Below are 15,280 nucleotides of genomic sequence, written 5' to 3'. Positions count from 1 at the left end.
GGAATAAGGTAAAATTTACACGTATGTTAGATAAAAAATAGAAAATCATTCCCCTCCCTTTCTGTAGCTACATTCATCAGACACCTTTTGGCACTCTTCTTGAACTGGTTCATGCTATGACTGGTTTAGTGTTCACCTATTAATATAATATTAATTATATTATCTGTTCTTAGAATCTTTATAGTCAAGGTGTCTTTGATATTAATGTTTGTAATGATGTTATACTGTGACCAGATTGTCATGTCATGTACTGTATATTGTTGCTGAAATAACCTTCCAACATCTCCATGAATGAACCTGATAATTTTTTGCACTCATGCAGGGTTGGTGATCCTTTCTTTCTGTCTCATGAACACACAATGACTGGTTAATTTTACAGACTTGTACACTACTACTATTCAGTATACACTTACCTTTACTTTCCTGTGTACAGCACTTAATAGTTCTTAATCCTGTAATACTTCCTTCCCATCTTAGGAGGTTTAGTCTTGTTTTTAGTGTAATAAAAATATTCTTGAAGAAATTATGGATGTATTGCCCATGTATGTCAGGGAGTTGGATGAATATGCTTAATATAGTGTGTAATTGTGTGCTTATGTGTATTATGCTAAATACTTGACCCTTCAAGAGGAGGGGGGGGGGCTTAATGCTGGTGAAGGACTCTTGATCCAAAGAATTGGAGCCATCTTTCCTTTGGATCAAATCTTTTTTCCCATTTTCCAGGCACTGTATTATCCCTAAATATTTATTGCTTTCACATGAATATAAAAATAATTGTGAATCCTTTTGTAATTTTACAGGATATCATATATAGTCCCCTGTTTTATAAATGTTGCATACAATGAAATATACCCTTGGTTTAGGAATTAAAGTATCCTTGACAGATGGTGTGCAGGTTACATGTAACTTTAATTGCCTTCATGCTATTGATAGGATTTAGACCTAATAAACCAGCCATTGCATATAAGTTATTAACAGGTAAGGTTATTGGGTAATGTCTTTCTTTGAAACTCAAAGCACATACTAGGTGATGTGTTTATGTACTGTAACATTTTTTTCTTAATGGCCTGGCTGTCACCCACCAAGGCAGGGCAACCTATAAAGAAAAACTATTATTTTTCTTTTTACATTTAGTAATTTATACAGGAGAATGGGTTACTAGTCCCTTGCTCCTGAGATTTTAGTTGCCTCTTACAACACACATGGCTTATGGAGGAAGATTTCTGTGTACTGTAATACTCTTTATAATATTTTTTTGTTTTATTTGATTCTAATCTAACATTATTTTTGGTAGATTGGGGGCCCATGGACACAAGAAAATGTTGATGGAGGAGAGTGTGACAGTGTTGGTGGAGGAATGTTAGGGTGCTGGCCCCTTGACCACTCCCTTACTGTTCTTTCCACTATACTTAATCCAGTTCCTGCCAGGGAAGACTTTCTGCATCACCTCCAAGAAACTGCACTGCCAAGTGCCAGCGAGGGAGATCAAAACTGCAGTGAAGATAAGATGGCTGATAATGTATGGGTGGTTGTTGACAGCTCTGGGGAAGAGGAGGAAGACCCGGCTCAGCTGTGGGCACTCTTCAGTGAGAATGATGTTGTACAGGTATATGATTGTTGATATTGTTGTAAATGGTGTAAAATACTGACAGGTTGATGAGGAAGACACTTGTTCAACAGTTGGGTATCTTTAATCTTGAAACTTTTTGTCTCTGTGGTAGGCTTCTTCAGTCAAATGCAGAGAATGGATTGAAGGCAGCAGAAGTGATAAGGTAAAGATGATATAATCAGTCCATCAACCTTGTAGAAATAGTTTGAAGTTGTCAGTCCCTCAGCCTGGAGAAGAGTTCAGCTTCATGGAAATGAACACATTTGATTATATCATCGTTATCTCAAACAACAAACGAACAAAACAAAAGTTGACTTCTTTGCAAAGGTTGCAGTGTGTGTTTACATTTCATAATTTGATTGGTACAAAGAAAGACACTCTCATGCCAAGGCATTTCGGGCAGACTTAACCTAATAGACAAAGTTCAGGTATTCAGTATTTTACTAAGTTATTAATACAAGGTGCGGGATTACAAAAACTTTTATCCAGAGGGCTGAGGAGGGGTTGTTGAGGTGGTTTGGACATGTTGAAAGGAGGGAAGGAAATAGAATGACTTGGAGAGTGTATAAATCTGTAGTGGAGGGAAGGCAGGGTAGGAGTCGGCCTAGGAAAGGTTGGAGGGAGGGGTGAAGGAGGTTTTTGTGTGAGGGGGGCTTGGGCTTCCAGCAAACATGCTTGAGCATGTTAGATAGGAGCAAATGGAGGCAAATGATTTATAGGACTTGACGTGTTGTTGGATTGTGAGCAAGGTAACATTTATGAAGGGCCGGACTTGAGTCCTGGAGATGGAAAGTACAGTGTCTGCACTCTGAAGGAGGGGTGTTAATGTTGTAGTTTTATAACTGTAGCATAAGTGCGCCTCTGGCAAGACAGTGTTGGAGTGAATGATGGTGAAAGTTTTTCTTTTTTGGACCACTCTGCCTTGGTGGGAGATGGCTGATGTGTTAATAAAAAAAAATTAATATGAAGTAGTACAATCACTTCTGCCTTCAATTTGTTCTCTGTATTTGAGGAAGCCTACTGTGTGGATGAAGCATTTCAACACTGAAGATACCCAACTGTTGTACATGTATATCTTACTCATCAATTGTGAAGATTATAGATGTTTTTTTACATTTGGTTTATTCTTATAATTTTGCCTTCATTTTTAATTATTTGTGTAAAAGGTAAATAGAATCTTGGTAAACCTTTCACCACCAATTGGAAATTGGTGGTGAAAGGAAATTAATTGGAAATTAGTTGGAAATTAGCTCCTGCTAACTGCATAGTGTGCTTTTTCAGTAGGTGAGATGAATCATTTTGAGCTGTCAGCTGAGGTTGGGATTTGTACAAGAGTAAGGTCTTAGACAGGGATGTGATGTCACCATGGTTGTTTAACCCTTTTGGTGTTGGTCCTGTTGTTCTATGGCTTTGAAGCCAGTGTCAATCCCGTATTACTACGCCATAAACTCAGCTCGCTCAGATGAGCTGTGAACGGTAAATTTAGGCCTAGATATAAGAGAATGGGTCTATGCGGTAAATGTGAACCATATAAAAAAAATCCTGCAGCATGCAGTGCATGAGAAAAAACTGTAACCATATTTTTGGTATTTTTTTTTATGGTTGTATTATCATTTTTTTGGTCTCCTTTGATAAAATGGAATATATATTACAGAAATAGAGATGATTTTGATTGGTTTCATGACTGAAAATGGTTTGAAATTGAGCTCAAAGCAGTGGAAATGTTCAATTTTTGCTGATATTCAAGGGTAAACAAATCATGTCACTCGTCCAACACGTCCAACTGGTGGGTCTAATATGCATTCATGAATGCACTGATATTATTTAATACAATTATTAATATATTGCATAACAGTAAATCTTTTATTTTTTGGTGTGAATAAAAATTCATTGTATGAATAAAAAATCAAAATGGAATTCATGTGTAAAGCCTGGAAATGTAACTAATGAACAGAGGAAAGTGATTAGTAATCAGTGATTGCCGACCTGTATCCGAGTCTTTTTGAATATTTTTAATGGAAAGGTAAGCAGTGGTACTGTCAGAATAGATATGATTTTGTAATTTTTGTTCCCTAATACTGTGTATTATTACCAGTAGTTAAATACTGTCCTGTATATTTAAAAAAAATCCTGATGTAAATACTTAACTGCTTATGGTAAATACTTAACTCTTTGGGGGTCCTGACCCCTGATCTGAAACTTGTTAACAGGGTCCAAGAGTTTTAAAATAAATTTTTTGTATTTTTTATTATGAAATGGTAGAGAATTTTTTTCTGAAGGCAATAAAACAAAATGTACGAAACTTGAGGGAAAATAGATGAAATGACTCTATTGTGAATTTTGCTGCTTCAGTGATTTTGCTCATTTTGACTCCTATTTTAGGCCAATTAGATAGTTCCAGTCAACCAAATTCTTAGCTATTAAGCTAGTATGCCTTCCATTTATGATTAAGCACAAGAAACTGCCCAATCAATTATTTCAACCACCCAATAAAGTGATCAGAAATTGGTAAAATTGGTAATTTGTCCAGTTTCACACAAATTTCAAAATAATCCAATTTCAAAATAGGGTCCAGAATAAACAATGCGGGTATTCCTAGCACTAAAATAACATTTCCTCTGTTCTTTAGTTATGTTTACAAGCTTTACACATGAATTCCATTTTGGTTTTTTATTCACACAATTTTTATTCACACACACAAAAAAAAAACAGTAGATTTACTGTTATGCAGTATTGTAATAATTGAATAAATAATATCAGTGCCTTCATGAACACACATTAGACCCACCAGTTGACATGTATTGGACGTGTGATGAGATTTATTTACTCTTGAACATCGGCAAAAATTGAACATTTCCCAAATTTTGAGCTCAATTTTAACCTATTTTCAGGCCTAAAACCAATCAAAATCAGCTCTATTTCTGTAATATGTCTTCTATTCTATCAAATAAGATCAAGAAACCATGCATACAACCATAAAAGCAATTCGAAAATACACTGCAAAGTCACTGTTTTAAACCATAAACACAGTCACATTTTTTCCTCATTATTCACTGTATGCTGCAGGATTGTTTTTATATGGTGCACACTTACTACATAGACAAATTCTCTTATATCTTGGTTCAAACTTAATACTTAGTTTATCTGAGTGAGTTGAGTAGAACAATGGCACAGACCCAGGCTTCAAACACACAAAACAAAGGCACGGACCCTCAAGAGGTTAATATGCTTACGATTTTTCAGATCCTAAATCAAGTTCCCTTTAAAGAAATCTTTCAACACGTGTTGCTGGTGGAGGAAGAAAATGGACAACTCCACTACGATGTGTCACAGACAAGTCACCTGGGCTTTATGAAGCTCTTCGCATTTGCTACTTGTCTTATTGAACTCTTCCACACAGGATTAACTACATATTTCCAGGTTGGCTTTGGTGGTTGACTAGATTAATTCAGCATTTAAGAATTATTAACCCCTTAAATAAAATTCTAGGGTCAGTACTTATGGAGATGTAAGGCTGCAAAGTTGGCACTTGTCGCTCACCTTACGGCAATATGAAGCACTGCTGCTTGCAAAAGTGTTGCCAATATACCTTTTTTCTCATTTTTTTTTTAATTTGTATATTTTTTATGTTCTGATAATTACAATTTGTAGTAGTTCTTGTGATTTCATTGCTAATCTTTGTTCTGACACTAATATTGGGTACTGAAATAGTACTCAAATAGTTACAAACACAGTGACATGTGAACATTTTCACTTACCTTTGTCACATACTATTTTTTTTTTTTTATTATCACACTGGCCGATTCCCACCAAGGCAGGGTGGCCCAAAAAAGAAAAACTTTCACCATCATTCACTCCATCACTGTCTTGCCAGAAGGGTGCTTTACACTACAGTTTTTAAACTGCAACATTAACACCCCTCCTTCAGAGTGCAGGCACTGTACTTCCCATCTCCAGGACTCAAGTCCGGCCTGCCGGTTTCCCTGAATCCCTTCATAAATGTTACTTTGCTCACACTCCAACAGCTCGTCAAGTATTAAAAACCATTTGTCTCCATTCACTCCTATCAAACACGCTCACGCATGCCTGCTGGAAGTCCAAGCCCCTCGCACACAAAACCTCCTTTACCCCCTCCCTCCAACCCTTTCTAGGCCGACCCCTACCCCGCCTTCCTTCCACTACAGACTGATACACTCTTGAAGTTATTCTGTTTCGCTCCATTCTCTCTACATGTCCGAACCACCTCAACAACCCTTCCTCAGCCCTCTGGACAACAGTTTTGGTAATCCCGCACCTCCTCCTAACTTCCAAACTACGAATTCTCTGCATTATATTCACACCACACATTGCCCTCAGACATGACATCTCCACTGCCTCCAGCCTTCTCCTCGCTGCAACATTCATCACCCATGCTTCACACCCATATAAGAGCGTTGGTAAAACTATACTCTCATACATTCCCCTCTTTGCCTCCAAGGACAAAGTTCTCTGTCTCCACAGACTCCTAAGTGCACCACTCACTCTTTTTCCCTCATCAATTCTATGATTCACCTCATCTTTCATAGACCCATCCGCTGACACGTCCACTCCCAAATATCTGAATACGTTCACCTCCTCCATACTCTCTCCCTCCAATCTGATATTCAATCTTTCATCACCTAATCTTTTTGTTATCCTCATAACCTTACTCTTTCCTGTATTCACCTTTAATTTTCTTCTTTTGCACACCCTACCAAATTCATCCACCAATCTCTGCAGCTTCTCTTCAGAATCTCCCAAGAGCACAGTGTCATCAGCAAAGAGCAGCTGTGACAACTCCCACCCTGTGTGTGATTCTTTATCTTTTAACTCCACGCCTCTTGCCAAGACCCTCGCATTTACTTCTCTTACAACCCCATCTATAAATATATTAAACAACCACGGTGACATCACACATCCTTGTCTAAGGCCTACTTTTACTGGGAAAAAATTTCCCTCTTTTCTACATACTCTAACTTGAGCCTCACTATCCTCGTAAAAACTCTTCACTGCTTTCAGTAACCTACCTCCTACACCATACACTTGCAACATCTGCCACATTGCCCCCCTATCCACCCTGTCATACGCCTTTTCCAAATCCATAAATGCCACAAAGACCTCTTTAGCCTTATCTAAATACTGTTCACTTATATGTTTCACTGTAAACACCTGGTCCACACACCCCCTACCTTTCCTAAAGCCTCCTTGTTCATCTGCTATCCTATTCTCCGTCTTACTCTTAATTCTTTCAATTATAACTCTACCATACACTTTACCAGGTACACTCAACAGACTTATCCCCCTATAATTTTTGCACTCTCTTTTATCCCCTTTGCCTTTATACAAAGGAACTATGCATGCTCTCTGCCAATCCCTAGGTACCTTACCCTCTTCCATACAATTATTAAATAATTGCACCAACCACTCCAAAACTATATCCCCACCTGCTTTTAACATTTCTATCTTTATCCCATCAATCCCAGCTGCCTTACCCCCTTTCATTTTACCTACTGCCTCACGAACTTCCCCCACACTCACAACTGGCTCTTCCTCACTCCTACAAGATGTTATTCCTCCTTGCCCTATACACGAAATCACAGCTTCCCTATCTTCATCAACATTTAACAATTCCTCAAAATATTCCCTCCATCTTTCCAATACCTCTAACTCTCCACTTAATAACTCTCCTCTCCTATTTTTAACTGACAAATCCATTTGTTCTCTAGGCTTCCTTAACTTGTTAATCTCACTCCAAAACTTTTTCTTATTTTCAACAAAATTTGTTGATAACAGCTCACCCACTCTCTCATTTGCTCTCTTTTTACATTGCTTCACCACTCTCTTAACCTCTCTCTTTTTCTCCATATACTCTTCCCTCCTTGCATCACTTCTACTTTGTAAAAACTTCTCATATGCTAACTTTTTCTCCCTTACTACTCTCTTTACATCATCATTCCACCAATCGCTCCTCTTCCCTCCTGCACCCACTTTCCTGTAACCACAAACTTCTGCTGAACACTCTAACACTACATTTTTAAACCTACCCCATTCCTCTTCGACCCCATTGCCTATGCTCTCATTAGCCCATCTATCCTCCAATAGCTGTTTATATCTTACCCTAACTGCCTCCTCTTTTAGTTTATAAACCTTCACCTCTCTCTTCCCTGATGCTTCTATTCTCCTTGTATCCCATCTACCTTTTACTCTCAGTGTAGCTACAACTAGAAAGTGATCTGATATATCTGTGGCCCCTCGATAAACATGTACATCCTGAAGTCTACTCAACAGTCTTTTATCTACCAATACATAATCCAACAAACTACTGTCATTTCGCCCTACATCATATCGTGTATACTTATTTATCCTCTTTTTCTTAAAATATGTATTACCTATAACTAAACCCCTTTCTATACAAAGTTCAATCAAAGGGCTCCCATTATCATTTACACCTGGCACCCCAAACTTACCTACCACACCCTCTCTAAAAGTTTCTCCTACTTTAGCATTCAGGTCCCCTACCACAATTACTCTCTCACTTGGTTCAAAGGCTCCTATACATTCACTTAACATCTCCCAAAATCTCTCTCTCTCCTCTGCATTCCTCTCTTCTCCAGGTGCATACACGCTTATTATGACCCTCTTCTCGCATCCAACCTTTACTTTAATCCACATAATTCTCGAATTTACACATTCATATTCTCTTTTCTCCTTCCATAACTGATCATTTAACATTACTGCTACCCCTTCCTTTGCTCTAACTCTCTCAGATACTCCAGATTTAATCCCATATATTTCCCCCCACTGAAACTCTCCTACCCCCTTCACATACTATTGTCTAGAAATATATACATAGTATTTATAGGTCCCAGCAATGTTTTGGATACGTGGGAGTATATAATAATAATAAGTTCCCTTGAAGCATGATGCAAGACAAGTGTCAGTCCACTGCTGACAGTGTAGCAGTGGTGACATTTGATGAGCATCCACTGCCTTGGCTTTATTTGTTTTCACTGTTACACATAAACATGTCTGTCTAGCTCTCTGTCTGTCTATTTAGCTCTGTCTATCTGTCTGTCTGGCTGTCTGTCTGTCTAGCTCTCCGTATCTGTCTTGCTCTCTGTTTATTTCTGTCTGCTTATCTGTCTGGTTCTCTCTCTCTTTCTCTCTGACTAGTGCCAGTCCACTGCTGACAGTGTAGCAGTGGTGACACTTGATGAGTGTACACTGCCTTGGCTTTATTTGTTTTCACTGTTACACATAAACATGTCTGTCTGTCTAGCTCTCTATCTAACTTTCTGTCTGTCTGTCTAGCTCTCTATCTAACTTTCTGTCTATCTGTCTGTCTAACTCTGTTTATCTCTGTCTCTGCTTATGTCTCTCTCATTGTCCCTCTGCTTGTCTCTTTCTGTCTCAGAGAGCCACTCGTGAACCAACAGGTATTACACGCGATGCAGTCATCGACACATCTGATCCCTGAGCAAGTGTAAATACGTATAACTTGCTAGTCATGCTTACTACACATGACTTGCAAGCACAGTATTTCACTTTGTCTGGAATATTTGGGTTATCCTAGGTAATTTACACTGTATATAATTGTATTTGCCTGTAATTGTTTTACATAATGGTAGGATTGCTGGTGTCTTGTCTGTCTCATAAACATGCAAGATTTCAGGTATGTCTTGCTACTTCTACTTACACTTAGGTCACACTACACATACATGTACAAGCATATATATACACACCCCTCTGGGTTTTCTTCTATTTTCTTTCTAGTTCTTGTTCTTGTTTATTTCCTCTTATCTCCATGGGGAAGTGGAACAGAATTCTTCCTCCGTAAGCCATGCGTGTTGTAAGAGGCAACTAAAATGCCGGGAGCAAGGGGCTAGTAACCCCTTCTCCTGTATATATTACTAAATGTAAAAGGAGAAACTTTCGTTTTTCCTTTTGGGCCACCCCGCCTCGGTGGGATACGGCTGGTGTGTTGAAAGAAGAAGAATTGTATTTATGTGTACCTGCGAGACAGAGACAGAGATAGAGATATGTAGATACAGACAGAGATGGAGACAGCCGAAGTCAATCAGAGAGCCAGCCAGTTGGCCAGCCAGCCTGTCGGTCAGCCAGCCAGCCAGCTGGCCAGTCAGCCAGCCGGCCGGCCATCCACCCGGCCAGCCAGCCAGACAGCCAGCTGAACACGTATTACACGTTCCAGAATTGTTTCTCTTTACTTAGGGCATAGGTTATAAGACATTCTGGTAGGATGACACTACCAGTGGTACCAAAATTGAAAGGGTGTTGCACACAAATTATTATCGAGGTTTTTGATATTTCCTCGACCACTTGTGGCCACATCTACCTCAGAGCTGCTAAACTCGGGGCATGTACACCCATTTGTTATATTTTTTGTACAAACATGTATCATGCTAAAATAAAATTATTATTATTATTAGTTTTTATGTTACTGTTTTTATTAATGTGTAATTAAATATTGCTGCATACAGGTTAGATTAATTCTTCTATGACCTTCAGTGTTAAATATTTTTGAGATATAGCAACATTAATTGAAAAGGTATTAGTTGCAGTGAAGTCCTTTATTGGTACATTTCACCCATGAGTGAGCTCTTAAAAGTAATTGTTACAAAAAACGCAATTCTAAAAGCTTAGAGATCTCCAGTGAATACTAGAAAGGACTGCCCTTCTAGCATCCAGCCTGTTACTGGGTTTTCGTAACAATTAGTCAGTATCCTTGTCCAATTGTCCATTAGAATTCAGTATGATTCAATAGTGCTTCAGGATTACAACTGGTAGGCTACTAACTAGATAAATTAAAATTTAATAAATTTATTAGTCATTAAGTTGTCTAGGCGTATATCAAATTAAATTAAATTAATCACAGTAATTAAAATATAATCACTTCTCTCATATACAATAGTATTGTGCTGAAAGCACATATCACATTTATAATTCTTAAGTACCGTCTGGTACATTAACATTTAATAAGATATTACAAATATGTACAAGTAAGTTTGTGTGTATATGTGTAAGTGCTCTAAGTAGATCGCTATGTCTCAAGACTCGACTAGACTTAAACAAGTGACTGACAAAGTCCTCAAATAAACTAACTTCTTGACCAACTGGCAGTCAGAACAGTCTGCTTGAACAATAAAAAGAATGCTAAGCCCAATAGCAACTGCGACACAGAATCAGGAACAAGGAGATAATATAACGACACTAAGTAGGGACCATCTGCAGATCCTCCACAAAAGTCACAAAACTCCCATACTACTGAATCTAAAGTTCAGCATAAGAAAATCCCCGACTGTGATAATGCACAGATACCAGTAAAAGTTAGGTCAGAAGCTACAGCTCAGGGCCTGAGTTACTCAGAGTGTCTATGAGACACACAACCTCAGTACAACGTCGAAAATCACTAAGTCTATACAATATTCTGTGAACAGAGTCTTCAGAACTAACAAAGCTACAGAGACGATCCTCCAACAAGGGCCAATAAGGGAGATTTAGGCTCTTGTCAGGGATACGTCCAACCACCAAGCGAGTCTAGACCAGACTGAATACTTCAGGCGAGGTGAGGACACCCCCCCTCGATCACGTGATAGCTCCGTGGACAGCTGCAGCTCAGAAACAGAAGCCAGCAGTCTAACGAGCCACAAGCGATAATTACAGTAGTTAGACAATCAAGACTTGAACTGAGCACATATGTTACATCCTACTTAACAAAAGGAAGCTAAGTCAAATAACAATATAAAGCAGTACATTTACGATTTAGCTATTATCGCAAATATAAGCAATATAAAATTATATGAAAAGATAATAATTATATATATACATAATAATCATTGCAACCCATTCAGGGGTTGCAACAGTAATGTATAGTATTGTACCTGACAGTAGCCTACTCATGAGTGAAATGTTTTATCAGTAAAGGACCTCACTGCAGCTAGTGTTTAATATAATTGTTTATGTATAGTTCTATATTACTTTAGTTTATTACTAAGTATTTTTCTATGCAACATAGGTCTTTGAACCTCAGCACTCTGCAAAAATTAATTTCTGTATCTGCATGTGGACTGCCACAGACATGTGAAAACAGTAGAGGTTCCACTGTGTTTCAAATTTACCATCTCATATTTTTGTTTTATATGCACTGTTCATCAGGTGAGGTATCGTGGTGCAACCAAGCGTATTTGCCGGCTGCTGCGTCACACCGTTGAATACGTCACTGATCACTGGCAGAGCTTCCTGGCTGTACACCAGCACATTCCAAGTCAGAGCTCTGACATAACACAAGCAGCATCTCAGTGGGCTTCATTACAGGTTATTACACCATTTTATTTTTTAGACGCAATAGAACATTGATTACCAGCTAATACAGCCTCTCGTCACTTAGCGACAGAGTTCTGTTCCCAAGACCATGTCATTAAATAAATTCGTCGCTAAATGAGGAGCATACTAAAATGGTAGTGGGTTTGTGTCAACCATCTTTCATATTGTTTTAATGTCACCTTTGCACCATTTATAACATTTTTAGTATATTTTTAAATGTTTAATCAGTAGTGTACTGTATATTGTAATAAAAATAGAGGAAATCAGCTCTAATATAACTGACTCACAAAATCGTAATGAGACGATTGCAAACAAACCATACCACGGATGGGGATAGAACCCGCAATCAGAGAGTCTCAAAACTCCAGACCGTCCTTGGTATGGTTTGTTAGGTCTAATATACATTATTTAGGTATGCGTACTGGTCAGAGAGCCCGTCGTATGTCCGAGTCACTGGTAAATGAATATGTTGCTAAGTGAGGAGAGGCTGTATTGTATTTTCTGGCATATAAGGCATGCTTTTTTCCCCACAGTAAGTTGTGAAAAATCACCCTGCACCTTTGTATGCTCAAGGTCAGAGTCAAGGGTAGGCTTTGCTTTGGGTTACGGTTTAGTAATTGTTTACTGCAACTGCTTGGAAACATCATCTTATATAACTTAAATGTTTATATGCTAGAAAATAATGTAGGTATTCAGTTTCCATTCATTAAACACCAGTCTTGTTCAATTCATAAACTCTGTAGATAATGTGAACATATACTATTGCTGTTTCTAGGGGCATCTAAACTGTTGTATCTACATTTTTCTGGCAAAACATTGATAGTGTGAATGATGGTGAAAGTGTTTTTTTTTTTTTTTTTTTTTTTTTTTTTTTTTTTTTGTTAGGCCAACCTGCCTTGGTGGGAGATGGGCAGCGTGTTAATAACAGAAGTATTATTGATGATATACTGTACCGAGAAGTGGATGAATAAGTGTGCAACACTTTCTGTATCTTTATTCCCAGCAATAATGGTTTAAAATAATTATACTGTATACAGTACCAGCACATTGATGAATGAGGGATATTACATGATGAATAAGGGATATTGCACAATGAATAAGGGGCATGGGCAACACTTATGTATCTTTATTGCCAGCAACATTAGTTTACAATGCTGACAGGATGAGAAATTATTGGTTATCTTTATTGCCACCAAGTGCTGCACATGTCTTATTCATCAGATAATGGAAGAAAATAAAGCACTGTGCTTCATAAACTATGAAATATGTGATATTCCTGTGTTGTTGAAAATCCAGTTCACTCTCTTGAAAAGGCTGGATAATCCATAAGATACTCAAGTAAGACTGCTTAATTTTGCCAGTCAAATTACAGACCAGGTGAGGGTCTAACCCATGGTCTAGGGTCTAAAGAGAGGAGTTACCCCTCTCCTTCCTTGTATCAAACCTGATTTGCCTCTTTAGGCATTGGACTGGCCTCTCTATGCTTTATATGATCTCATGGGTTTACAGCAGTAGTCCCCAACCTTTTATTATGAAAGGGCTAAGTTTCTGCACTGAACTGTTTTATCAGATATGTCAGTTTTGTTTCAAACACTTTCACTTCATTGTACATATTGTTGACACTATACATTGTGGAACCTACATAAATGTGAATTCATAATTTCATGTAAGGGGTGCATTCATTTCCTAGACGGTCCACATTGGCTGCAGGTTGGGGATGCCTGGTTTAGAGCATCCCAATGAATATAATAATAGTTTAGCATAGGACATTTATTGATCAAATTATAGAAAACAAATGCAGTGGTACCTCAGCTTACGAACTTACTTCGTTCCAGAAGGCTGTTCGAGTGTCGTTACCGAATGAATTTGTTCCCATAAGGAATAATGTAAATTAGATTAGTCCATTTCAGACCCCCAAAATACACTTACAAAAGCACTTACAAAGACACACTTACATAATTGTTCGAGTTGGGAGCTGTTCGAAACTCGAGGTACCACTGTATATGAAACCTAAGTCTGGTCTGGGACCTGCCTGCTGGGGTGGTGTCCCCTGAAATTGTCTTCTGGTGTATAGATAACCTACACTAAACAACTACATAAAAAAAAGATAAGAGCACCTATTAAAGAAGTTGTGTGCAGGTGCTGTATGGCCCCCTACAGGTTTAGTGCTATAAGGCTGCCTGAAATGCCTTGCATTATAAGGTGCTTTCTATAAAATAGTTTATATCAACCACTCTAATTGTACTGTGCACCACTTTATAGAAATAAAGTTTGTTTTGCTTAATTATATTGCCTGAATGCTGTTTATTCTTCATTATATTGTGTTGACATTGGCTCTAAGCGAAACAAAGCTGAAGGGGGTAGGAGAGTTTCAGTGGGGGGAAATAAATGGGATTAAATCTGGAGTATCTGAGAGAGTTAGAGCAAAGGAAGGGGTTGCAGTAATGTTAAATGATCAGTTATGGAAGGAGAAAAGAGAATATGAATGTGTAAATTCAAGAATTATGTGGATTAAAGTAAAGGTTGGATGCGAGAAGTGGGTCATAATAAGCGTGTATGCACCTGGAGAAGAGAGGAATGCAGAGGAGAGAGAGAGATTTTGGGAGATGTTAAGTGAATGTATAGGAGCCTTTGAACCAAGTGAGAGAGTAATTGTGGTAGGGGACCTGAATGCTAAAGTAGGAGAAACTTTTAGAGAGGGTGTGGTAGGTAAGTTTGGGGTGCCAGGTGTAAATGATAATGGGAGCCCTTTGATTGAACTTTGTGTAGAAAGGGGTTTAGTTATAGGTAATACATATTTTAAGAAAAAGAGGATAAATAAGTATACAAGATATGATGTAGGGCGAAATGACAGTAGTTTGTTGGATTATGTATTGGTAGATAAAAGACTGCTGAGTAGACTTCAGGATGTACATGTTTATAGAGGGGCCACAGATATATCAGATCACTTTCTAGTTGTAGCTACACTGAGAGTAAAAGGTAGATGGGATACAAGGAGAATAGAAGCATCAGGGAAGAGAGAGGTGAAGGTTTATAAACTAAAAGAGGAGGCAGTTAGGGTAAGATATAAACAGCTATTGGAGGATAGATGGGCAAATGAGAGCATAGGCAATGGGGTCGAAGAGGTATGGGGTAGGATTAAAAATGTAGTGTTAGAGTGTTCAGCAGAAGTTTGTGGTTACAGGAAAGTGGGTGCAGGAGGGAAGAGGAGCGATTGGTGGAATGATGATGTAAAGAGAGTAGTAAGGGAGAAAAAGTTAGCATATGAGAAGTTTTTACAAAGTAGAAGTGATGCAAGGAGGGAAGAGTATA

The 15,280-nt window shown here is 38.2% G+C and overlaps 1 protein-coding gene across 1 annotated transcript in view; it reads left to right on the top strand.

Annotated features, from left to right (window-relative positions):
• LOC138855353 (ectopic P granules protein 5 homolog) overlaps positions 1-15,280 on the top strand; it is an 81,392-nt gene that overhangs the window by 43,851 nt on the left and 22,261 nt on the right. Inside the window, exons 3-5 of the mRNA XM_070104374.1 lie at positions 1,295-1,606; positions 4,853-5,029; positions 11,801-11,959. Coding sequence (XP_069960475.1) covers positions 1,295-1,606; positions 4,853-5,029; positions 11,801-11,959 — 648 coding nt within the window. The remainder of the gene's footprint in view (positions 1-1,294; positions 1,607-4,852; positions 5,030-11,800; positions 11,960-15,280) is intronic.

The sequence above is a fragment of the Cherax quadricarinatus genome, chromosome 91 (assembly GCF_038502225.1).
Source record: "Cherax quadricarinatus isolate ZL_2023a chromosome 91, ASM3850222v1, whole genome shotgun sequence".
NCBI classification, from domain to species: Eukaryota; Metazoa; Arthropoda; class Malacostraca; order Decapoda; family Parastacidae; genus Cherax; species Cherax quadricarinatus.
Note: the sequence above shows the minus strand (reverse complement) of the source record. Positions and strands in the feature narration are given on the sequence as shown.